This window comes from Melanostigma gelatinosum (genome assembly GCF_949748355.1).
Source record: "Melanostigma gelatinosum genome assembly, chromosome: 7".
Lineage (NCBI taxonomy): Eukaryota > Metazoa > Chordata > Actinopteri > Perciformes > Zoarcidae > Melanostigma > Melanostigma gelatinosum.
In genome coordinates this window covers 14,382,906-14,408,093 of record NC_136640.1, presented here as the reverse complement: position 1 = coordinate 14,408,093, position 25,188 = coordinate 14,382,906, and the positions used below count along the sequence as shown (strand labels likewise).

Genomic DNA, 25,188 nt, shown 5'->3' with positions numbered 1-25,188 from the left:
TCTAAGGCAATCCAGGTTTAAAAAAACAAATACTTAAGATAATTTAGTCGAAGTCTGTAGCCACATTGTGACGTCATTTCAAATGCCATACAAGCAGAATTAAAGGATTTAATCTGCTCTTGAGGTGTAACATTTAAAAGAGAGTAGAGGCTAAAAAGGGCAGATATTACTGACTCTATTGGTCAAATATGGAGGCAGGGTTGATCATAATATGCCTAATCTGGCTTTAACGTGAAAGGTCAACTGAAATCAAGCTTACCCTCCTTTCTGGAATGCCTGCTGCATACTGTCATCTACAGAATTTGGCTGAGCAAAACCTCATTGTGTCCCTCTATTGAAACGTATTACTGCATTGCAGAGACATGGTTGAAATGAACTGCAGCCTTCCCAGTTTCAGCAAAAAAGTAACTCCTGACTGCGAACAACAGCAAAAATATGCAACTAACAAAAGCAGCAAAACAAGGATGAGCAGGAGGAGGGGAGCAGTAGGCTCAGCCACATACTACAGCCTGCTGCTAACAAAGCACACATCGACCCTGTATCTTCATGGTGCGTATTGGGTGAGAGCTGAAGAGAGCGGGAACAGAAGAGACTGGGATGTGTGGTGGGAGGTTCAGTAAAAGCACAGGCTGGAAGGTCTTCTCAAACAACGACATCCATCAAATCAAGGCCCAATTAGGATGGTTTCCAGTATACTGTATACGTGGAGGTCGTGTTTGTTTTCGCTGATAAGGATTCCTGTGGCTGCCCAGGATGCTATGATACAGTACACGTTCTTTATTTTGAGTCCTGATTGGTGCTGTAATCTGTGGACAGATACCTACCATGGCTGCAGCAGCCGCCGCCTGGTTGACTTGGTGTTGGGCGGCTTTGATCTTGGCCTGCAGGTGAGCCGGAGGGTGAAAGTACTTGCACTTCTCCCTCGAGCAGCGGCCCTTAATGTAGTCCATACACACAGTGACTGTGTTGTCGTTGGTGTCGATCATAGTGCTATCTGAAGGGTGGGCAAAGCGGCAGTCGTTCTCCCCACGTGTGCAGTTACCCCGCTGGTATTCCCGACACACCTGGCGCACAAAAAACACAGAAACAAAACACGTTTTACTTTTATTTTGTTTACCTGACGATGAGACTACAAGCCTAAATCACACACACACACACACACACAGACACACACACACACACACACATAACTGCCAACAAACAGCAGACCTACACACACATTATGAAGTTACTTTTCACTTTACGTCACATTTGATGAAGTAATCAATCTGTTAAGTCATTTTAGAACTTGACAATCACTGTACCAGGCAGACCTAACCAATCTCAGTGACAGGTACGGCCATTACTGTTGATTGATAAGCAGAACGGATCGTAACCAGCGCTTACAGACTCATCAATCACACACCATTTATCCATTATTCAAATGAGCTGTGTTGTTGTTCTTCCTCATGAAGACAGAAGGGGGCAGCATCTGCGTGAACAGTTGGGGAAACTGATTGCCTCAGCCTGAATGTAGGGGCTCTACCTGGCTCATGGGAAATATGAGGCTGGTTGGTTACCCTTAAGGGAGGCTGCAGCTGACGTAATCACCAGCCCACAAATAACAACACACACACACACACACGCACACACAAGGTGAGTGCACATATAAATTATGAGGCAGCTTTTTTGACGTGTTAATGGCTTTGCAATAACTTAAGATCTCCGTTTGAGCACTGGCAGCCACCACCGAGTCCAGATTGCACTCAGAATCCTATCCTACTCCGATTGAAATGTAATTTCATGGTACGTGGTATCGACCTATCAGTTATTGTAACAGAGCAAGCCATTTGCCAAATGTCTGTTCACCAGTCTCACTGTCTGCATACATAGAGGATTTGATTTGTGGTGGAACGGCTGTCAGACAAAAGGCCACCAACAGTGTAATCTACAAACTAACCCTGCTCCGTCTCCTGTCATGACGGCTCATCATCCGCAATCACCGATTATGTGTGAGCGATGGGGCCGGATTCTCCCTCTGTCTGCCTGTCTGTCTGTCTGTCTGTCTGTCTGTCTGTCTGTCTGTCTGTGTGTCTGTCTGTCTGTCTGTCTGTCTGTCTGTCTGTCTGTGTGTCTGTCTGTCTGTCTGTCTGTCTGTCTGTCTGTCTCTTCTGTCTCGTGGGCCCCTCCCTCACGCACTCACACAGTCACATGTGAACGTGCTCCTACACACGCACGCCCACACACATTAATTCCCAACCACTGCTGCTACTGGTCTTATTAATAAAAAAAATAAAAAGAAGAAGAAGAAGAGAGGGAGAGAGAGAGAGACTGGCTTGTTGTCAGGCAGATGTTAGAGAGGTGGGTGAGGGAGGGAGGGAGGAAACAAGGGAGAGAGAGGAAAACGTAAGAGTGGTTGATGAATAAAGAGTAAAGGACAGACAGATGGGGATCAAGGAGACAGAGTGAGAGTCTTTGGGATGGAGTGAGTGTGGCTGACGTGGAGAAGACAAAAACATTTGAGACGAAAGGGAAAACTAAACGGAAGCAATTTGATGTTCTCTGCACCAGGTGTAGAGCAGTGTGTTTTTTCCTAACAGCGGTTAATCATGCATTAGAGAGAGCTAAGTGCTTAGTTGCACAAACAAATGAAGGGCCTGTTAATCATATTTATGTCCGGATGGTAACTGCCCCTCTGTCTGGGCCGTTTACATCACCATGGTTTCAGGTCAGCAACATCATGACTGTATGCATGCTGAGCGGCCGCAGTGTAGCTCCGTGAACGACAGAGACAGAGAGACTGCCGGAGAATGTTTCTCTTCTGAAAAACAATCTGGAGCATTATTTTTTAAAATAGGAATTTCTCTCAGCCTCAAGGAAATAGCCCGTGACATATCTACTCACTGGTGTGTGTGTGTGTGTGTGTGTGTGTGTGTGTGTGTGTGTGTGTGTAGGTCCACAGAATCCCAGCTATGTTTATTTTGAACGACACACACTAGAAACTAGAATATGTCTGGCCCTTTTCGCTGAGATATTTTAAGCAAACCTAGTTCCTCATAAATTAGGCTAGAGTATGATGTCTCCCAATCAAAACACTTCACCAGCAGCTGCTGCAGCAGATGTTTTGTTTTTCTAGTGCCAATTATTGCATTTGATTGTTAAATATTAAATATATGTTTACTGGACTTAGGCGTGGAATGCTATCAATCTTTCGCCAGGCAGTTGTTTGAATCCCAGCCTGAATCGAGACCTGCACGCTCTATTTCAACAACAACTTATTGCCTCCAAATGGCCTCAACCTCTATAACCAGTCATGACTCCTCTTGCGCCAACCGCTCCCCTGATGACGACAACAGGTCTAAAAATGGATTTCTTCTCTACCCCTCCATCTCTTTCTCCTCTCATTGACCCATTCCCTCGCTCTGCATGTCATCCACTCATTCATCGGGCCCAGAGACTTCCTCAGCCTCACCCCCATTAATTACCCAGCTACCCCAACGTTACATTTGAAATGTAACCTGCCGAACACTCCGGCATGCCTCCTGCCTGCCTCCAACGATTTCCCCATTACTCCGCTGCGAGTGTTACCCGGGCGGGGCTGCATAATGGATGAGATTGACTGACTGTCCAATTAATGATTATCTGAACACAGCTAGAGGAGCGGCACTCATCAGGTTTCAAATGACTAATGGCCTTCACAGAAAACATGAAGGTTTTTTTCCTGACATTTACACACTGATACAGTATAACTTGAGCTTGTGCCAAACAATGCTGTCTCCTGCCTGTTGACGGGATGCAGCATCAACAGCGGTATTGTTTGTATGCTCTCATTAACGTCTATCGCTCTCTTTGCTTAAGTCTGGCTAATGACAGTACTATGGTAATGCGATGTAGTTACTGTAACAGAGACTGTGTACCAGATAATTAAAGTCTACGAACAGAAACTGTTGAGGCAAGACTTTCCAACCCATGCATTTAATATTCAAATAGGCACAGCCCATAGGCAAAGCTGGGAAAAAAGAGCCTCACCGGGTGCAGTGTTTACTCAAGTTTTGTTAATCTATTTTATAATCTGTGACTGATATGAAAGTAAGGGGAAAAAAATAACTACGCAAATCCTCTCATCTGTGTGGTGTATGGGTGTGCTCGCGCAGTCACGTTTAACCTCTTCTGTGCCTCTATGTGTGTGTGAATGCATGTGTTGCTCACCTCCAGTCTGTCTGTCCTCATGAGTTTCTGTGCAGCAGCAGCAGCAGCAGCAGCAGCAGCGGGTACGGGGACACTGGGGTTGCTGGTGACCAGTACATGGCCACTTTGCAGCATGTCAGCGGGCATCAGGCCGGGCGACATAGGGCCAAGGTAGGGGTTGAATGCAGCTACCGCAGCAGCATTGACATTGGTTGCAAGGCTGGGTGTGATTGAAAACATGGGCTGTGGGGCAAAAGCAAAATGAGAGAGTTGGCCAAAATTGAACTCAAAAGTTGAGCAAAACTATCTCACTCAGATTTGTCACAATGTTTACATCGAAGAAAATGTTGAATATTGACTTACATCTAGCAGAAAGCGCATTGTCATCCTTCCTCACTCCTACTCAAATTACTGATTGATGAGATGTGATAAAAGATGAAAGTGAAATAAGTATCAGCAATGGCCAAGCAGAGGACAGGAACTGTGGTTGGGCATGTGTCTTTCATTTGAGAGAACACATAAAGGAGACCTATGTGGTGTCACCAGTTCCCTACATGCATCAGATGGAATCGCACGCTTCACACACAAGAGATCACATGCACACAGAGCTCTAGTCAAGGAGACTTCACTTGTAGTTTATTTCTCATACATTCAGCCAGTCACTCCCCTCGTGCATGCTCCCTCATAATTGCATCGCTGCCATGGTTTTTGGGCTGTCAATCATGCTATCAGCTGATCTCATCGGAGAGCTCTCTTCTATCCAATAGCGCAGTGACCTTCCTTCATCGTTGGCCTATCATCTTCCTGCCGTCTCTTTTTAAATATGATCGTCTCTCTGCCTACAGTGGGCTCCGTTCATGCAGCTGATACACTCGCTCCTCATCAGTCCAGTGTCTGTGTTTTCGGTACGAACCGACGCGAATGGCTAATATCCACACTGACATGACCTTTTTTTCTAGTCTCCTGTTATAACACAGTTTATGTCTTCTACCACGCGTTTCCCTGCACAAGCAAGTTCACCGGTTACTCCAGGTCACTCTGTACACACCATGCAGTCTAAGGCTAAACCCAGCAAAGCTGTCCATGCACACCTCAGGAGTGATTGTCTTCCAGCCTCTGGCTCTCTCGTCGACACCAGGCCTCCTCCTCGTTGCAGCCGACGCATGAGCCCCGGATGCAAGTCCATGCAGCTCAACACCCAAGTTAAGACATTAATCAGGTGGCCCCATCCAGTAATTGTGATCAGTGTGCTATTTCAAAAGTTTCAAGGTTTCAACATTATTTAATTCACTCAGCGTCCCATGTTTGCCAGGGAAACTATTACCGTAAATACTCTAATAGTGGCGGGACTCGGCTTACCTCTACTACACGGGTATCAGGCTTGATTAATGCAGGCATATCAGAAAGACACATTTGGGTCGTATCTATTGTATCATAAGGGTATTGAAATATCCAGTGTTTGTTTCTTAAATTCCCATAGAAACACATCATGCTGTCCGAGACTACAAATATAATTCATGGACCATTTAAAGCACTCTGTTGATTCACTTGATTTGAAACTTGCAGAAATTGTCATGGTAAAATCAACAATTTGCAAGGTTTCTATTTATGTTTTATTGTTTCATTTATCAGCAAAGTTTTACCAAATGCCAAAATAGGCAAATCAATTATTGACATGCAAAGAATTCATCCACCTCAGCACAGCTCTTAAAGTCAGTCGTTGGGATCATGTTGACCTCATTCAGGCGAGCCTCACTTATGCGTCAATCAGTCGTCGCCATCCTCAATAAAAGCACTCCTCTGAAAGATTAATGTGAAAGAATCACACAATCTTGCCCTGTCAATGTGCAATCTTGCCCTGTCAATGTGCCTTGCTGAGATTATACATGCACGTGCATAACAATGTGGGTGGATTTGTGGCTTCCTTCACGGCTACCTCACTGCTTACTGTCTCCTCAGAATGCAGAGGTCCTACGCTCTTCTTTTGGTCATAGCTGACCTCTGCATTCCATTCACGTCATCCACATGTGATGGCGTGTGGCTGGTATTGTTTTTAACGTGAGTCATCATGGCAACATGTGGTCCTAGAGACAACAACTGGAGTGGAAATACTATAGAAGTGGATTTGACTCCTGTTTGGTGAGTAAGCATTCTTTTTGGGGTAAATATCAGGCTCTGGTCTTCTTTTTTTTTTACTCTCTGTAGAGTCTAACCACCAAATACTCTGTCAAGAGTTCATCATCACACATCATCTGTTTATAATAAATTATCTTTTCTTCGTTTAGTTCATCGCATTAAATCAGGGAGACAATACTTTTGCATACCTAGGCCTGTCGTTTATTTCTCATACATCCTGCCATTCACTCCCTCACACGGTGGCTCACTCACAATTCCATTGCTGTCATTGTTTGGGGCTATTAATCATGATATCAGCTGGTCTCCTCTATCCAATAGCACAGAGACACATCTACATTGTTAGCCTATCATCTTGCTGCTGTCTCTTTTTGAAATATGATCATCTCTCAGCTTTTAGTATGTAATACTGCTGTTATGCGCCCCTCCATCACCATCAAACATATCATTTCATCAGCCTCCAGTCTGAGCAGAATCATCAGCCACCACCAGTGTCTGGAATCCACCAGGGGATTTTTTCTTTTTGCTGGTGCTCAGGCCCTCGATTATAAATCTCCCTGTATAGTCTGTGCCAAAGACTCTGTCATGATTTGATCTTCACACATTAGGGGAAGAAGTACTATACTGTACAAACATGTGCTTTACTGGAGTTTGAAAGACTCTGAGAGGGAGGCTAAGGAGTATGCTAGCTGACATTGCGCACTGCAAGTTTTCCCTGCACGTTCCTGACCTCAGCCCCAGTCAAAGGATTGTCTCTTGAACCCCTGCCAACAGGACACAGTGAGGAATAGAGCAGCGCAGCCAGGGCTGTGGACAGCTACATTCCTCCCAAAAAAAACCTCCTCACTGCGGCGTGGACTTTTTAAATTCTTTCAATGCTCCCCTCTGGAATGTCTGAAGAATTATGTTCTATCACAAGGCACTCTGGAAAAGTAGATTCTATTTCTCTCAAGGTGCTCAGATATTTGAAGCTCGAGGTTTTTCAGTAAAAAAGACCCTCATGAGGCACTGATGTCATCCTGCAAGAAGTTTGTGATCTGAATGTCTCTTCACTTGGCATTGAATCGTTGCCAGTGATGATAGGACATTGCAGATTCTTGCTTTTAATCACAATCGGTACGCATTGAAAGTACTTATGTTAAACTAAGTAGATTTACACAGTAGGAACAGAAAAACATCACACTGCATGTCTCCTGTCAGCAGTTTGTGTTGCTGCAGTGGTGTGTGTAGCTCTTTCTCAGACAATCTTTTAGTTACAAAGAGTAACCCAGATTTAAAAATCAGAGATGGCTTATATTACAATGTCATGTGACAACAGAAGGATACGAGGGTATCCTCTGATCGAGACCAAATAACTGAACTTGCTCTCGAAGACTTAAATAGAAAGATCAGAAGCAATGTGATCAGCTGGAGCTGTTTCAATTTTGTACTTTGCCAAGTGTGGTACGCTTTAGTTTTTTACTGATTTGAAAATAACAAGCAGTCCATATTTACAACATTTAGCTTGATTAAATTGAGACCACAGAGTTAATGTCACAATCTTTAACGTTGTAGAATAAAGCCACACATTTGATCTATTATTGAAGCTATACGGTCTATTCTATAGAAATGTTGCAAAATGTGCACAATGTCAACTAAAGATTTCCTTTTAAGTCCATTACATTTCACCATTCGGAAGAAACCTGACCTCAGATTTGTTGGATTGCGACAGTATTTGATCTACACTGTGCACACTCTGGACTTTGGTGCAACCATTTTAAACACCAGCCTACCTCCCTGCTCACCCCCCACCCAAACAAACACATATAACCATACAGACGTAAGAACTCCCTTGTGGCTTTTATGGTTTTTATTCACTTATTTCTATGAACTATCTGCACCAAACAAGTACACCAAAAGTGTGTGTGAGTGAATGAGTGAAACGTTACTGTATAGATATAATTGTCATGTGGGCTGTCCGCTGACGTTGACTCTCTAATAAAAAGCATCACGAGCACCATCACTCACAGACTGTAAGGGGCCTTAATTACTGCACCCTCTGCACAGTTCCATGCGTGAAGTGAAAGCGCTCTCCTACGCACACGGAGGAAAGGGTTGCCAGCTACAGACAAAAAAAGTGAGAGAGCAGCAGATATAATTGGGGAAAGATACCAGCGATGGGGGCAGGCAACTAAGCTAAGCACACAAGGGAAGGATGGAGGAATAAAGTCTGATTCCTTGAAATGCTAGGACCCGATCTTACCCTGTTATTCCCTTTGCACACAACATGGCTCTGTTTTCTTGACTTTTCTTTGTAGTGCAGGTCTAAAGCCATCTCTCCTCACTGCTGTCGTCCTATCTCCTTCACTTTCCCGACCTGTCTGTACTCTGCCCATTTATCTCTTCCTGCCTTACTCGGTCCTCCCTTTCTTCTTCTGCTGTGTCCTTCTCTGTCCGCCTGCCTCCCTCATCCTCTCCTCTCCTTACTTTCTCTCTCCCCATGACATGCACAGAAAGGGAAGGCCTTGGAGTCCCAGTGAGATCTATTGCTTCTTTAAATCCTTTCATGGCTTCCTCTGTTCCTCTCAATGGGCCTCTCGACTCAGCCCCTCTTCCCCAGATAACGGTGATAAGCCGTCGGCTAAGTGTCCATGTGCGTGTGTGTCCAAGCATGCAGCATCTGAAGCTCATTTGAATAGTCTGAGACAAATTCATTGCACTGCTCTCACTTAAGCATAAAGGGACAGAGGAGAAGACAGAGGAACTACTTCAAGCCTGACTGACAGGTCTCATTGACTCTGTAAGGTCTCATGGACCAGGCAGGGAAGGATTGGTTTGAGCTGGCTGACTGGAGCTCCGGCCATCACCTTGAAGTTCTGTGGAGCATGCAGCACAGTCGCAGAGCCATTTCTAATGTAATTTACTGCGTCTGTGTGTGGGTGTGCAGCCATGGATTTGTGGGTGTGTTACATGATGATAATAATGTAATACGTTTATCGATCACAGTGTGGTAAGAATTCAGTGTCTGACCCCCCGGGCCACGTTGTTCTTAGTTGCTTGATTAATCTGGGCTAACATGATATTAATGAACTTGTGCTGAAACAATTCGTCAATCAATTAACCAATTGACAGAAAATGAATCGGCGAACTATTGACTACATTGAACTGTGACTTATTAATCATTTGAAGGGAAGTTCGGCCCTAAAGTTTCATGGTGGAGAAAGTGCTAACTAGGGTATGTGGATTATCTTGAGTAACCGAGTCTTGATTTCTGGAAAGAGACTCTTTTGAATTTTTCAAATTCAATTCGTTTTTGGCGCTTTGAGCACCCCAAGCAGATGAGCCATATCGTCCCATTATACTTACGAGAAGGCAGACGGTAAGTTGGTGGTTTATGCTTTAATTCAGAGGTCTTCAACAGGGGGTCATTATTTTAATAGTTCAGTATTGTATGCAAGATAACAGCTATGCTTATGCATGGCAGTGGCACTAATAGGCCATCACTCATTTTTGTTACCACATTTATGTTTAAAAAAAACGTCAATTTGAATAGCTTGTATGCATGATTATCATGCAATTGACAGACAATGTTGATGTTGGTATTGGTATCAGCTGACAAGGTGTGTTTATGAATGGCAGTGGCACGGCCACCCTACTCACTGTACCTTGCACATGTTTAAAATAAAAACATGAATATATGAAGCTGTGTATTATTTTAACAGCTTAGTATGGAATGCACAATAACAAGGTATGTTTATATATCACACAATTGTACACAATATATATAGTCGGGGGTCCCTGCTCCATCTCTCTATCAGTTTGGGGGTCCTTGGCCTGAAAAACGTTGAAGACCCCTGCTTTAATTGAACAGCTCGGTTTAGTTGAATTTGTCTCTTTTGCTCCAGGAATCACAAACTAAATTTGTATGTTGTTTTTTTCGTGTTCCCTAATTTGATTTCATTCTCTAGCCTTATTTGTCAAACGTATGTATTAAACTATTAAAACTATTTTAAGTAATTGTTAAAAAAACAATGCCCCACAAATGGCGCTGGGCTATAAAACATAATAGAACAGTCAATAATGCAGGTCTCTGAGCCCTCTGGCTCAAAAAGACTTTCCAAAAACGTAATCATTACAAAATAAACCGCTCTAAACGATGAAAACATGTTCAAAACATTTATGTATGGTTTCTGCTCTGTAAACATATGTATATTTTGAGAGAATGAACCCATGTGTGTAGATAATGAGTGTTTCTTCATGTTCACTTGAGTTGTGTATGTATGCATGCATGCGTGTCCTCTCACCATTGGCTGTAGCTGCGTGCCGGGCATCATGGCGTTGGCAAGCTGCATCTGCTGGGCCAGCATGGCCATGTTTTTCTGCTGGATGAGGTTGTTCCTTCCATTGATCTCCAGCTGGGTCTTTAGGTGGGGGGGAGGATGCAGGTACTTGCAGTTCTCCCTGGAACAGCGTCCCTGATTGGGTGAGAGAGGAGGAGGAGGAGGTAGGTGGAGACAGAGAAGAGGAAGGGATAGAGAGGATGGAGGCGTGACAAGAGGCAAATTAGAATAGTGTTTCCTTTAACTGTTGTCTAATGTAAAAAAGTAATGAGCCTTGACTCGAGTTACTGCCCTCTGATTTAGCAGGCGCTGACCTAACAGCCCTGACATCTGGGCCTGCCACTGGCTTTACCGTGAAGACTGATCAGTTCTGCTTTCGTTTCCCCCTTCATGACCTAAGTTGTGCGCTCGCTACCTTCCTTTTTTTTCTCTAGGTCCCTTCGAAAGACAAATTAGCAGAGATAGAGCTGTCTATTTGCTTCTGCTAACAGATTGTAATACACGGAGCAACAAAGACAAATTGACGGAGAGAATAATGAACTGTCCCAATGGTGATATGGATACTTTTCACTATCCATCAATCTGGCACTTTTTTTTTTTTTAAATAATCAAATCATTCCGTCTATAAAATGTCAGAACATTTTATCGACGGAATGATTTGATTATTTTGTGACGTCAGAATTGCCATTATAAAATTTCAGAACATTTTATAATATAATCTCAATTTCTTAAATCTCAATTTGACATCTTTAAACTGTGTGTTTTGTCAGACCAGCAGTCCAAAAGCCAAAGCTATTTATTTTACTTGAAATTGTTTGTGTTAATTAATTCTTGCAAAGTAGTAGCAGATTCATTTTCTCGTCGTTTGAATAGCCCCTTCGTCAAATAATGTTTAGCTTTTGTTCAGCCTGTGCAGTGACCTCTTTCAATCAAAAGGTATTTTCCTTTTTAACTTCTTGAGATAAATTATGTTACAAGGAAAACAGGCACAAGTTCAAAAAGGTCAAGAACACACTTTTTTATTACGGTTGTTGAGTAAAAATAAAGACAGAAAATTCAAAGGAAGACAAAGAGCTTAACACTTGAACTTCTGCTGCACTGAATTTTAATTAGCAAAGACCCGCCCTCTCCTCCGTCCTACCACCTTAGAAGCTGTCCCACTTGATGCTGGATGTTTTACATGCCCCAGTGAATTACTATTGATCTCCTCCCAATTGAGTCAAATGACTGATGAGTCAATACTTTACATTGTTTCAGAAAACTAACAGGATGGAGAAGTGATGCCAGATCGATATGAGACTTCTGTGACAATAACGTAAACACGTCATGGGACTTTATCTGATAATCTGCTCGTGTCTATAAGCAGCGCAGTGTGTGTCTGGGTGCTTAGAGCTGTGGGTGAATATATTCATCCAGCAGCCAGCAGCCCAAGGGGAGAAGGAGGGAATGACATACACTCTCATAATGCCTGCTCCACTGAACACTCCCCCGGATAGGTGTAATGTTTTAGATATCTCCTCCTCTTTTTTTTACTTCCCCTTTCTCCTTCGTTCCCTCCCGCCTAAATCCCCTCTACATCCCAAGCCCCATGCCGATATTTGTTCTCCTCATGATGAATACAGAACAGTTGCAGTGCAGAGGTGCTGCTGGGATCATGCGAACATATTCATGTCTGTGTGCAGAATGTGCAAAGTAGAAGTACGACTGTGTCCCTTTCACTCTTTCGTCTTCTCACGCCTCAATCCCCCGCCCATCAAATGCATGATCCCTCCATATCTTCCCATTAGTCCTTTTATATAGATCTAGTTCCATGGGGATAGGGAGAAGAACCCTGCGACAACTCCACAGGACCGCCTCCCATGGGGAATTAAAGGTTGGTTGTCATGCTTATCTCAGTGAGATTACCTGCTGCCCACTATGACACCTGCTTTCACAACCGAACACATGCACTGTCCCATTCTTCCTCTATTCCCCCACCTCCCCTCTTTCCTCTCCTTGTCTCGCCCTATCTCTCCATCTCTCCCTTTTATTTCCTTGTGCAGCCTGTTCTGCCTAGCTACAGCAGGAAAGGTACTTTGCAAAGGAGAGCAGCAGAATGTCAAGAGTTCTCCCAGCGTTTTCATTGGCTGAGAGCTGAGAGTAATGGTATTCCCAGCCTGCCGATTGGCCAAGAGGCACACATTCACAATGTTCCTAGTCTGGCTCATTCCTGTGTGCCTGTGACTATTGATCAGTGCTAATTGGTTAATGTCTTTTGATTTTCAAGGCACATTCCCCATGAGTAACTGGACTCTAGCATGTCAACTTCAGCCGAGAGTGTGTGTGTGTGAGTGTGTGTGTGTGTGAGTGTGTGTGTGTGTGTGTGTGTGTGTGTGATTAACTGTGACAATGCAGAGCTTACATAAAATACCCCAAGCACTCTTTATATATATACTCTTTATATATATATATATATATATATATAATATGTTCATTGTCGGGCGACTGTGGATCGGTGGTTCGATCCCCGGCTCCTCTAGTCCATGTCGATGTGTCCTTGGGCAAGACATTGAACCCCAAATTGTTAAATTGTTGTTTCACTTTTCCTCGCCTACAACTTCACTTTCACCGTTCATGTCTTTTTCTGCCACAGCAGGCAATTGTTTTCAGCAAAAGTAAATCTCTGAAAAACCCACTGTACACTACCTGCTAAACACCAAACAGCAGACAAAGTTAGTGACTAGCTGGTGTGAGTGGAGAGAAAACGGGCGTGAATAGTACATTTACATTCATCAGGTGGCCAGAACATGACCCCAAATGAGTGTGTCATTGTCATGTGTCAATAAGCAAGTTTTAAACAATGCCAACATTTTTAAATAAAATGTAGAGTGAACAATTTGTAAGTTTCATCTCCATCATTTGAAAAACATGTTACAAAATCACAATTAGCATCAAGAATATTCTGTGATAAATGAATGAATGTTTAGAAGTTGAATCAACAGAATACAAGAATGTTTTTGCCCTAAAATCTTCTTTCAGCAAAGCTAAAGGGACTTCCAAAAAAAAGACTTGAAGGAGAGAAAGCAAAACATTATGATGGATTGAAAAAGCCTTGTTCGGGAATGTCTTTCTTTCACTTCATTTTAAGGTCAGTGGCTTTCATGTGGCTATCTTCTCAATCAATAACATCGTGGGGTGGATTTATTTATAATGCAGTGCAATCTGATGTGGATAACTGCTAATGTGTATAATCATTAATGTGTTTTTGAAAGACGTACTGTCGATTCTTTTGTTCCTTGGAGGTTGACACGGGTGTGAACCCATTATCTCACGAGGATGAAGGTGAAATCATCCTTGTGATGAGGATTTACCACTCTGCAATTAGAAAGGTCAGCACTGTTTTCGCCAATAGACCCATTATCTATTGCTGTGTTGCTGTTGATTGAACAATTCAATCCTGTGTGAAGTCCCCACCGATCACTGCCTGCTTGCTAATGTCTCTCCTGCCCCTTTTCTCTGCCGTTGCTGCTGTCTACACCGTGTCAGTATAGGTTAATGGTGAGTGTGTCTGATCCAAAGCAGTCACTCCCTCTGGCTTAGAGCGTATGGCTACCAGACTCCACTCATGCTGACTCTGTTCCTCCTTCACCTGTCTGCCTGTCCTCCGCTTGGATGCTAATATGCTAACAGACTGCATACGTCTGTCTTTCACGCATTCTCTCGATTGCTCCTTCTTCCTCTTTGTCTCTTATCTGTCGGTTTCACTCCCATCCTACCTTTCAGGCAATTGTCTGGACTGGTCTGCTCTCATGCCCTTTGCACCAAACTAATTATATTCGTTCCTCATTTAAAGCTACAAAAAAAGATTTAACATGTCAGGGCAAGGTTTTGGTAAACAGCCTCCACATATGGAACTCTCATCACCAAATATAGATGCTGAAACTTGAACCAATTCGTTTTTGCCAGGCTGGGGCTGTGGCAAAGCATAGATTCACTTGCTTTTAATTGGCAAGCCATTAAAAAAAGTGAACCAGCTGTCACAGACCCCCTCTTAAGTGTATGTGTTTGCATGTACACGCTGGGGAATGGGGCATGCTGCGCTTGTAAATCAACCTTGGCCTCATTACACCGGATAGCTTTCAGCCATAAATCAGCTCCTGGACACACATTCACTCTTATTTTCTTTTTTAGGATGATATAACAATGTTTAGGGTGGCAGAATGTTATTGATGCTTATTAATTAATCAGTACAATGGGAACAATACAGCTAAATCAATTCCCAGGTGCCTCCATATACATGGCATACACACACACACATACGTGTCCTAACCTTGAGTTACTTCAATTACCACTGCGGCATTTTCACTGCGGTTTCAGGTATCACACGTGCGGCGGGTTTTGACCTCGGCAACACCATGGTTTTAATCAGGATCACATAATCCTCTGTGATGAGGATGTTACAGCAACGAGGCCGTCCATGAAAACAACAGTATGCCAGGACAGTGGGCACTGGATTTTCTTAACCCTTTAATTTTCACCCTTTGGACACGCTGACTAAAGCTGACTAAAATGACATGTGGTGTTCCCCAAAGTTCAATACTGGGGCCTCTTCTGTTCAACATCTACATGCTTCCACTAGCTCAGATTATGGAAAACAACAAAGTGTGTTATCATAATTATGCAGATGACACACAAATCTACATAACTATGTCACCAGGGGACTATAATCCCATACAAGGGCTGGGTAACTGCATTGAACAAATCAACAACTGGATGTGCCAGAATTTTCTTCAATTAAACAAAGATAAAACAGAAGTAATTGTTTTCCGTACCAAGGACGAACAATTGAAAATCACCGCTCAGCTTCAGTCACTGATGTTAAAACCCACAAACCAAGCCAGAAATATAGGTGTAGTTATGGATTCAGATCTCAACCTGAACAGCCATATCAAGACAATTACAAAATCAGCCTACTATCACCTGAAGAATATATCAAGGATTAGAGGACTTATGTCTCAACAGGATTTGGAAAAACTTGTCCACGCATTTATCTTCAGCAGACTGGACTACTGTAACGGTGTGTTTACAGGTCTCTGTAAAAAGTCCGTCAGAAAGCTGCAGCTGATTCAGAACGCTGCAGCTCGAGTCCTCACGACCAGAGGGTGGATCACATCACTCCAGTTCTGAGGTCTTTGCACTGGCTTCCTGTCCAACAAAGAATTGACTTTAAAATCCTGCTGTTGGTTTACAAAGCACTGAATGGTTTAGGGCCAAAATACATCTCTGATCTGCTGCTACCTTATGAACCATCCCGACCCCTCAGGTCATCTGGGACCGGTCTACTTTCTGTTCCCAGAGTCAGAACTAAACATGGAGAAGCAGCGTTCAGTTTTTCTGCTCCATATATCTGGAACAAAGTCCCAGAAAGCTGCAGGTCTGCTGAGACCCTCAGCTCATTTAAATCAAGATTGAAGACTTTTCTGTTTGCTGCTGCCTTTAATTGAACCACATTCAATTAATATATTAATCAATTTCCTGCATTTCTGCATTTTACTACTGTATTTTATTTCTTACACTGTTCTTAATTGCTGTTAAATCTCCTTTTCTTTTGCCTTATGTTTTGATGCTTTTAATGGTTTTAAAAGGACTGCACAATATATAGCCATTTCCTCCGGGACCGAGTTCGTGCAAGGCGTACACTATAAAACGCAGATCGGCAGAGATCTTTTCCAGACGTGGTTTGTGTGCGAGTAATTGCAGAATTGCGGCAGTGTATGGTTGATTGCGTGCAGCGCAATGTCTCAGGGAGACATCGATTCAAATTTAGAAAGTGCACAATATGTCGCCATTTCCTCCGGGACCGAGTTTGTGCAAGGCGTACACTATAAAACACAGATCGGCAGAGATCTTTTCCAGACGTGGTTTGTGTGCGAGTAATTGCAGAATTGCGGCAGTGTATGGTTGATTTCGTGCAGCGTAATGTCTCAGGGAGACATCAATTATTGTTTCAATGTATGTTTTAAATCTCCTTTACTTTTTACTACTGAATTTTATTTCTTACACTGTTTCTTTAATTGTTTTTAAATCTCCTTTTCTTTTGCCTTATGTTTTGATGCTTTTAATGGTTTTATGTGAAGCACTTTGAATTACCTTGTTGTTGAAATGTGCTATACAAATAAACTTGCCTTGCCTTGCCTTGCCTTGCTGTAATCTTAAAGCTGCTCGAATCAGTATTTTTATATTAGCAAGGGATCAAATGTGTAATGAGTCAAAGTGTTAAACTCAGAGAATCATCAGCTCAACGGAGCATTTGAGTGTCTTTCAGTTTATTGTTTTAGTTCGGTCTCAACATTCATCAACCTTAATCTCTTACAACCCCAAAGAACTCTACTTGCCAAACAGCAGACAGACAAGTGATTTGTGATAGCTGGTGAATGTGGTAAAGCTTTCAATATGATAATATGATGTCACCCATTGGTTTGTGGACTGCAGTTTCGAAGCCTTGAGTTCGACGTTTTGGCCGTCGCCACCTTGACTTTTTGCCACCATTGAGCGTGAGTTACCATATTTGGTCTGCGAAGGAGTGCCATAAAGACAAATGTCAATCACGGTAAGCCCGCCCTAAAGCATACTCCGCTTTATGTTCTATTTAAGTGGGATCATTATTTACTGAATTAAAGAGGACTTGCGACTGAGACCATGAACTCATGTTTACAATGTTCACTGAGGGGTAATAAGTCAAGTGAAGAAGTAGGGTCATTTTCTCATTGGCCTTTATACAGCCAGAGGAGTCGCCCTCTGAAGGACATTGGAGACGATCCAAGTTTAAGACACTTCCACATTGGCTTCACTCTTCAGAACCGGAGGTTGCCGCCTGCTAAAGAGACAGATATTTCCCACTAGAGTTTGTGTAGACAGAGCTAAAAGTAGACCAAATATTGGATTTTACTTGACAACTCTGAATGAATACTAATATTGCATCGTAGATGTATGAATAGGCAACTGCTTGATAAAAAAAATGATTCTTGCAGGTATAATGTTTCAGTTATGCCACCATGCATTATACACTGTATTTTCACAAAAGGGCACTGCATTGGAAATTACAACAGTTATCAAAAGACAAGAATCAAACCCATCAATACATTTATCTTTTTATTTATTCCATGTAACTTTTTTGAACAATATATGTGAAAGTTCTAAATCGTGTGTGTGTGCTAGCAGAGCAGTGTATCAAAGCAGCAGGGGGTCAAAAGGATGAGAGGGATTAAGGGTCTGTAATTGTACACGATGCCTTACAAGAAAGAGAACATAGTTTTGGCCAAGATATGATTGTATTCTTCTGGGTTAGATGGGCCGACCCCGTAAACTAAAGAAGATTGATCTTAATGCTAAAAATACTTTGAAAAAAAAATTGTATCGTGTTTCTTAAGATAAAATGCAGGTCATTATTGTAATGACCGTCATCCATTTCTCCATCTACTCTCTTTCTTTGTTTCTTCCTCATAGGCATACTAAAAGCACAACATTTTTCTAAACTTCAGTATTTAAGTTTTTATTTCTGGTTTTGTACAATTATGATCCAGGCTGCAGCATTACTTTATTGCACTTTTTTTAACCACAAAAATATCATCTTTTACTGATGAGGTTACTGTCGGTATTTTTTTATTGATCCCTACGTTTTCTCGTTGTCTCTCTTGTGTCACAAGGTTTATTTTCATCCGTTGTTGAAATGAGTTGTTGCAAGAGGACAGTGAAATGAAGATTTAGGAATCCCTGTTAATAATCATCCAAAGTATGAGACGCGTAAAAACCATATCTGGAAAATTATGGGTCAAAGCACTTTGAGTCACATGTTTATGAAGTCACTGACTTACTATTTGTGTGTGTGTGTGTGTGTGTGTGTGCGCTGTGGGACAATACGATTAAAACCTAAAACCGTCGGTCTTAGTTGTTGCCTGTGGTAGTTTGGCAGCTCTCTGAAAGATGTGTCTGTGGAATCCCAGAGAATAAAACCTGTGGCAGCATTCCACTCAGCAACAGAGACAAAAACAAGAACAGAAGAAGAGCGGGGTAGACAGTAGGAGAGGTATGAAAGCAGAAAGAGGGAGATTAATATTCATCAAAGAAGCATGTCTGACTGATTTCAGCAGTCTTTACTGCCAGATATCCTCTATCTACATAGGGTTGAATGGCGCATTGCATTCCACCAGACCCTTCTCCACGTTTCCTACAGTAATCACCCATTGATTCTAAATTAGCTTTTAATCTACCCATCCACAATGACCAACTCTGATTTAAACACACATAATCTAAAAGCTTCTGATCCTTTCCGCATTCTCTCTCTCTCGCTCTCTGTCTCTGAGTGTGTGTGTGTGTGTGTGTGTGTGTGTGTGTGCACATTCTGTGTCTGAACTCTGTATCGTGACCAGTGTGATAACTGTACAGCTCAAGTCCGGACGCCACTGTCCCAAAACCCTTGTACATTATTAATTCCCCCCCCCCCCCCCCCCATTGGCACCCTGTGTCCCTCCTGCTACTAAAGACGGCATCAATCAAGAAAAAACGCTGTCTGGATGAGGGCCGTGATGAGAATACATAAGCATACACACACAAGCATGCGCTTTCTTGACCAAAGGTTCCTTTTGGCAAACATACGTCAGACAAATTATGACATCAGATGGAGCACAAAGAATGGCCTGTCTGAGGACTGAGAGTGCTGCCAGGCTGGCCAGTAGCACATACACACACACACACACACACACACACACACACACACACACACACACACACACACACACACATGCACACACACCCACACACATGCATACAGCACATTTATTAAGTAATACACACCAGCTGCAAACCACTGACCCATTATGCCAAATATTAGGAAGTGAACCTGATGACAAACATGTTCTTTTCTTTGAATTCAAAGGAGAAAAACATCCGGTGTTCTTTGTCTTCTCTCACCATGTGTGTGCCACTGCTAGTACCAGAGGTCTATTTAAGTCTCATTATCTCTTTCCGATCATTGATCAAATCTGGAACACCCCCGGGTGCATTAGTACAATAGCATGGATCAGTTAATGACCTTAAAACCTCATTTAACTGGGCAGATGTATAAGCCTTTGAGACAAGGACAAAGATGGATATGTGGACAGAAGAATCACAGACAATGATAGAGGGAGGCGACACAACACAGCAAGATCGAACTATAACTGAATTAAAACAGCTGATCATTTCACAGAAAAACACTGCTTAAAAAGTGAAGCTTCTTCACGTCACAAATGACGTCCAGTCCGCGGGAAAGCTTTTAGCCGTAGTGCTCAATTAGCCAAAACACCAATTACAGCATGAAAAAGCACTACTTAGCCTGGCAGGGTGTTAGCGTGTTTTGGATGGTTGAGGGTACAATATCGTTAGCACAGGAAGTTAAGGATGAGGGCAAAATCATGAGCCATCATGGCAGAGTGCTGCCACTGTCAGCTGGCCTGGTCTATGTTTGTTATCCACTACTATACATGGCTTACATGTCTGGTGCAAGTAGCCCATATTAAACTAATGAACTGTTTTATTCATGATTTATAGGGGTTATCCGCTTTATGTTGCTATCAAACTAGCAACGCCATATAAGGGAGATTGAAAAAACATAATTATTTTCCACCGATTGATTAATATTTCCCTTAGTTTTTCAATGAGTTGATGAATCATTTATCGTGAAAAAATGCCCATCACCAGTTCCAAGAGCCCAAGATGAACCCATACATGTCAATTCAATTGATCAATTCATTCATATATTGTTTCAACTCTTCAAATGTGTGAGGTCTAGATCTCTATTTCTTAAATTCCTTGTGGGTTTGAATGTGTTTTTGTAAGTCATTATACATTAGCCGTGTGAGAGACTGCCACCAGCTTTTTTTCTCACCTTGCTTTTTGCCCTGCCACCCTGCAAATGATATAGACAATGGATGCATACAGGCTCAGTTAAAATGTGCAAGCAAGGCAATCCAAATCTATCTAATGTAGCAAATGCATTTATTTAAGTGGCTAGCAGTGGGGGTTACCATCTTGGGAAAATGCAAGAACACTTTTTTTGCATTATAACTTCTCTAGCACTTGCATATTTCACAGTGGGGCAGCTTTGAACCCTTGAGGGTTGCTGACTGCTTTGAAAGCATTCCCCTTGGTCAGAAAAGTCAGCAGGAATGGTACGACCCAGTTTTTGAGGGGAAAGCAAAGAAACATAAAACCAGATGGATTTGATAAGTTATTTATTTGATTTGATTGGTAACTAAGATTTACAAATAACAAACAACTGAGGGGAACTACAAAGGATAAAATATCTGAGAATGCTGTTTATGTCAAATAAATACACGCAACAAAAAGACAATTCCTAATAAAATAAACAAAAACCCTAACCCGGTCTAACTATCACATACATGCAACACATCAAAAAGCAGCGGGCACATTGGGCGGGCGCCAGCCAAAGGCATAACAATTAGCTTTTAAAGAAATTAAGTCGGTGATGAAAAGATTGAATATGATGTCAAAGTCACCTAGTCAGCAGCATAAAACCAAGACTAAAATCAGCAAGATCGTGAAAATGAAAAAGTTTGGAGAGAGTGCTTCTCTCTCTCTCTGGAGGGTGAAGTATAGGTGTTGTCCTGGCTCCTGTGGGAATGCCAATGAATTGTGCAAGGGAAAGTTTCTAATTAGCTTTGTTCTTATTAGGTCTACAACACTATCTCCCCTTAACGCGCGCACACACACACACACACACACACACACACACACACACACACACACACACGTACACACACAGATAGTGATGTCGAGAGAGCCACAGCCCCTGAGATCTGGCCCGTCTTCTCTATTTCTCTTTCAATTAACCCTCTTCCTCTATCATCTATCTGCTCATCGTCTTCTTTCTGCCTTCATCTTACCTTCACTCTCAGCCCAAGCGTTCTCTATTTACAATCGCTAAAATTGAGATTAATTCAGTTTTATCTCCCATTCACTGTGCCAAAGAGGCAGGCAGAGAGCAGACCCATTAAAACCATCTTAATGGAAGACAGGTGAACAGGCACACAGGATTCAACAGCTTTTAGGCCTAATTATTTTCCGCCCATCTTTGTAATGCTCATTCTGGAGATATATGGGCCTCACTGTCTGATGGGAACAGACCTCTTTCTTTTTCTATTTTTTTATTACCTTGCCTTTTTTCCTGTTTCGATCTCCTTTGCACCACAGCTATTGTCATTAAATGTTCTTTAATAGATGGGCAAGTAAATAAAAAAAAATTTCTGAAAAGGAAAAGATGAAGGCGTGAACACAATAGAAAAGCTGTTGGCAATGGGGACAGCGCTGCCCTGAGTGTCTGCATGAGTAGACACAAACAATAAGACACAGCCGCATTTAATGTGCCTGCTTTGTATAATATGTGTCGTGATCGTAGCAGGGATTTTGTATCAAATGACAATGTTTTTTTTCTCCAGATGAAACGAGTCAGGATCAGATGCAGTAGAGTCAGAGGGCTGGAATGTTCTATTCTATTTTACTTTTGATGAGTCATGGAGGACATGGCAGATAATCACTAGGCCGCACCCTCGAGCTCTCAACTCACAGAGTGGGAGATGGTTGTCAGGCACCAGTAGAGACATCTTTTCTTGCATGCACACGTGCTATGTCTGCACTCACACACACACACACACACACACACACACACACACACACACACACTCCTATTCTACTCCAACGAAGGGTGTCACTGTACTGGCATCAGTAGCTAGTGTCATTGCCTCGAGGTTAAAGCAGATAAGAGAGGATTAGCATTCATTACTCCATAAAGTGATGATACCTCCCGCAAGCACACACACAGAGCGATGCACAGACATGCTCACGGCACACACTTCCTTTTTTAAAAGACACACCGTCAAATCTAAAAACACGAAAGGAAATAGCAGTAATACAGAGCAACACATGTAATCCTTTGCAACACAACTGCAAATCCTCAAACTGAAGCCTGACCCAAAAACTGAAACACAAAAACAAAACAAGGACAACAGTGGAACAAGAAACGGATGAAAAAGAATTTCAGAATTTGATGTGAGATCCATCAATTTATTGATGTTCTCATGCTGAAGTTGCACATTTTCCTGTGAAAGTGAGAGACAAGGAGACATAATAGGCTGAGACGGAGTCATTGAAAGGTTAAGGATATGTTTTGTTGGTGCGATGCATCATGTAGAGAAGCATGACACGGTGCGTCTTAATTCCCTCCCTCCCCCACACACACCGCGACAGAGCAGACGGCCATCGTGCCATCCGGCTGCACCCTCGTCCACATCGATCCACATTGATCAAAGTCGGCTTGTGCCACTTAAGCAAAGAGCGGGGTGATCACCTTCCCTCAGCCTCTCTCAAAATGGACTCATCCGTTGTCAAAGATGCCGCTGCCACGTACTGTAGGTAGTTGCAAAAGCAGTGTTGTATATCAGGAGCTAAAATCAAATTAAAAACGAGCAAAGGTCAGATAACATTGTGGCCTGAAATTGAATTAAAGCTTAAATGTTTTTTTTTTTTAATTGAAGCTTTGATGGCAATGTCATTTAGATACCACATATTCTTTTGATATGTCGTGCAGTCTAGACTTTGAATATCAGCAGGAAAGCTGCAGTGAGAGCCAGTACGGTGACAGAGAGAGAGTGCTGTCGGCAGACCCAACACAACACAGCTGCTGTTGCTCTCTGATGGCTGAGCCCGATACCGCTGTAATCCAGTTATAGCCTTTTTGAAGAATCACAATGCCCAACAGCAAGCCCTGCAACATGCGCTATAACAATGAAGGGATATTACAGACATTCTTCAATCTTGCACGCATCGAACAGGCGACTGACACGACTCCCATTCACTTCCACGCTCTCCTCCTCTGTTATTACTTTCTCCCCACCCAGACACCATCTATCTGCCTTTCTTTCCTCTCCATCTGTCCATTGCTGTCCATGTTTACACCATTTGATGTCTTTGCAACCATCCATCACTCTTTCACTCTCTCTCTCACTCCATTCTGTTACTGCACCGTCTCTTTTCCTTTATGGCTTTTATCTGCATGTTGACACCACCCTCCTGTGTCCCCGTCTGTCTCTGCAGACATATTCTTTGCCTCGTAGTTAATGTCATGACGATGCAATTACTGAAGCAAGCATTTCCGCAAACCAAAAGTGGCTATTTGGGTCATTCATATCACAGCTTTTTTGTTTTTGCTGCTGAGTTGCATGACTTGCATGTTTCGGCGGGAAAAAAACAACACGAAACGAACGGGCGGCGAAAGTCGCTGTACGACTGTGATACAGAGTTGATGTATTGTAGGAAGAAAAGAGGTAAAGAGCACGGTGAAAGCAGCAAAAAACATCCGCTCCATACTGGTCATGAAGGATCAATATTGCATGGAGACAAAGTGCTGCTAAACAGTGTGGTTTCTGTTAATTAGCACTTCTCTGATGATCTCTCTCTCTTTTTGTTTTCTCCCCCTCCTTCCCCCACTCCCTCGCCTTCCCTCCCAATCTTGCACTGTATTGCTCCCTTCCATTACAATCCTTTCTTTTCTTTCGGCTTCATCACTTGTCCATTGCTCTGTCTGAGTCTGTTGATTCTGTCCTCCAAACCAATGTTCGGTCTCGACAGAGGAAACAAAGCGAGAGGAGCCATCTGAGTTCTTTTCATAAGCCTGATAAATATCCCACTCTCGTGTTTGCGGCTGATGGCTCTCAAGGATGAGATTTAATGAACCTCTCATCCAACTCAGATTATTTTCTAATTAAAGGAGTGAGTGATAGGGGCAATGAGTACATTCATGAATGCGTGTTAATAACTGCTGGAGGGGTGGGGGAAATAAAACAACAAACATGGTAACAACGGTGTGAGATGGAAGTCGTTCTCAGTCGAGTCTTATTTACTGCACTCCCTCAGGAATGGAGGTCATGTGGCAGTAAGAAACGTTTGCAAAACTCAAACAAATTACAAATCTAAAATCAAATTTTGTTTATAATGTAAAATATGAATGTGTCTGATGTTGCATTTTGTTACATTAATCAAGCTGGACTTCCTGCTAACAAATTGTATATCTACAAGCATATTTTTCTTCATGCTGAGCAGTAGGTGGAAACTTTATGTAACCTATGTTAAGTTTGTGGCTTCATGATAATAAAGTAAACATGTTGTGTCTTATCATTCCATTACGTCATGATTTGAGAGCTGTCATGCAATAGATTTCATAATGACACACGCATACATAATCAATACTCACTGCTGTGTTATTGGGCAGCCTCCAAATTCCAGCCTGTTGCACACTGCATTGCCATTAACCAGGCACCAAAGCCACTCTAACGTCATTACCTGAGGTGAATGCTCAAGATTTCACAGGACTCTTACTGCTTTACTGAGATCAGTGTGTGTGTGTGTGTGTGTGTGTGTGTGTGTGTGTGTGTGTGTGTGTGTGTGTGTGTGTCACTGTGTGTGTGGGTGACTGCAGTGGAGCGTAACAGTTTGTGTGCTTTGTTCCGGATTGAAAGTAGAGAGGATTACACATGAG

General features: G+C 42.6%; 1 protein-coding gene across 6 annotated transcripts in view; it reads right to left on the bottom strand.

Annotated features, from left to right (window-relative positions):
• Window positions 1–25,188, bottom strand: part of LOC306779866 (muscleblind-like protein 1) — a 73,588-nt gene that overhangs the window by 4,784 nt on the left and 43,616 nt on the right. For 5 of the 6 annotated variants that reach the window (XM_079271926.1, XM_079271928.1, XM_079271925.1 and 2 more), the window contains 3 exons: window positions 10,584–10,754; window positions 4,189–4,410; window positions 825–1,064 (listed from right to left, as the gene is read on the bottom strand). In XM_079271926.1, coding sequence (XP_079128052.1) covers window positions 825–1,064; window positions 4,189–4,410; window positions 10,584–10,754 — 633 coding nt within the window. Of the gene's footprint in view, window positions 1–824; window positions 1,065–4,188; window positions 4,411–10,583; window positions 10,755–23,001; window positions 23,099–25,188 lie in introns of those variants that run through there. The other variant, XM_079271929.1, reaches the window with a different exon arrangement.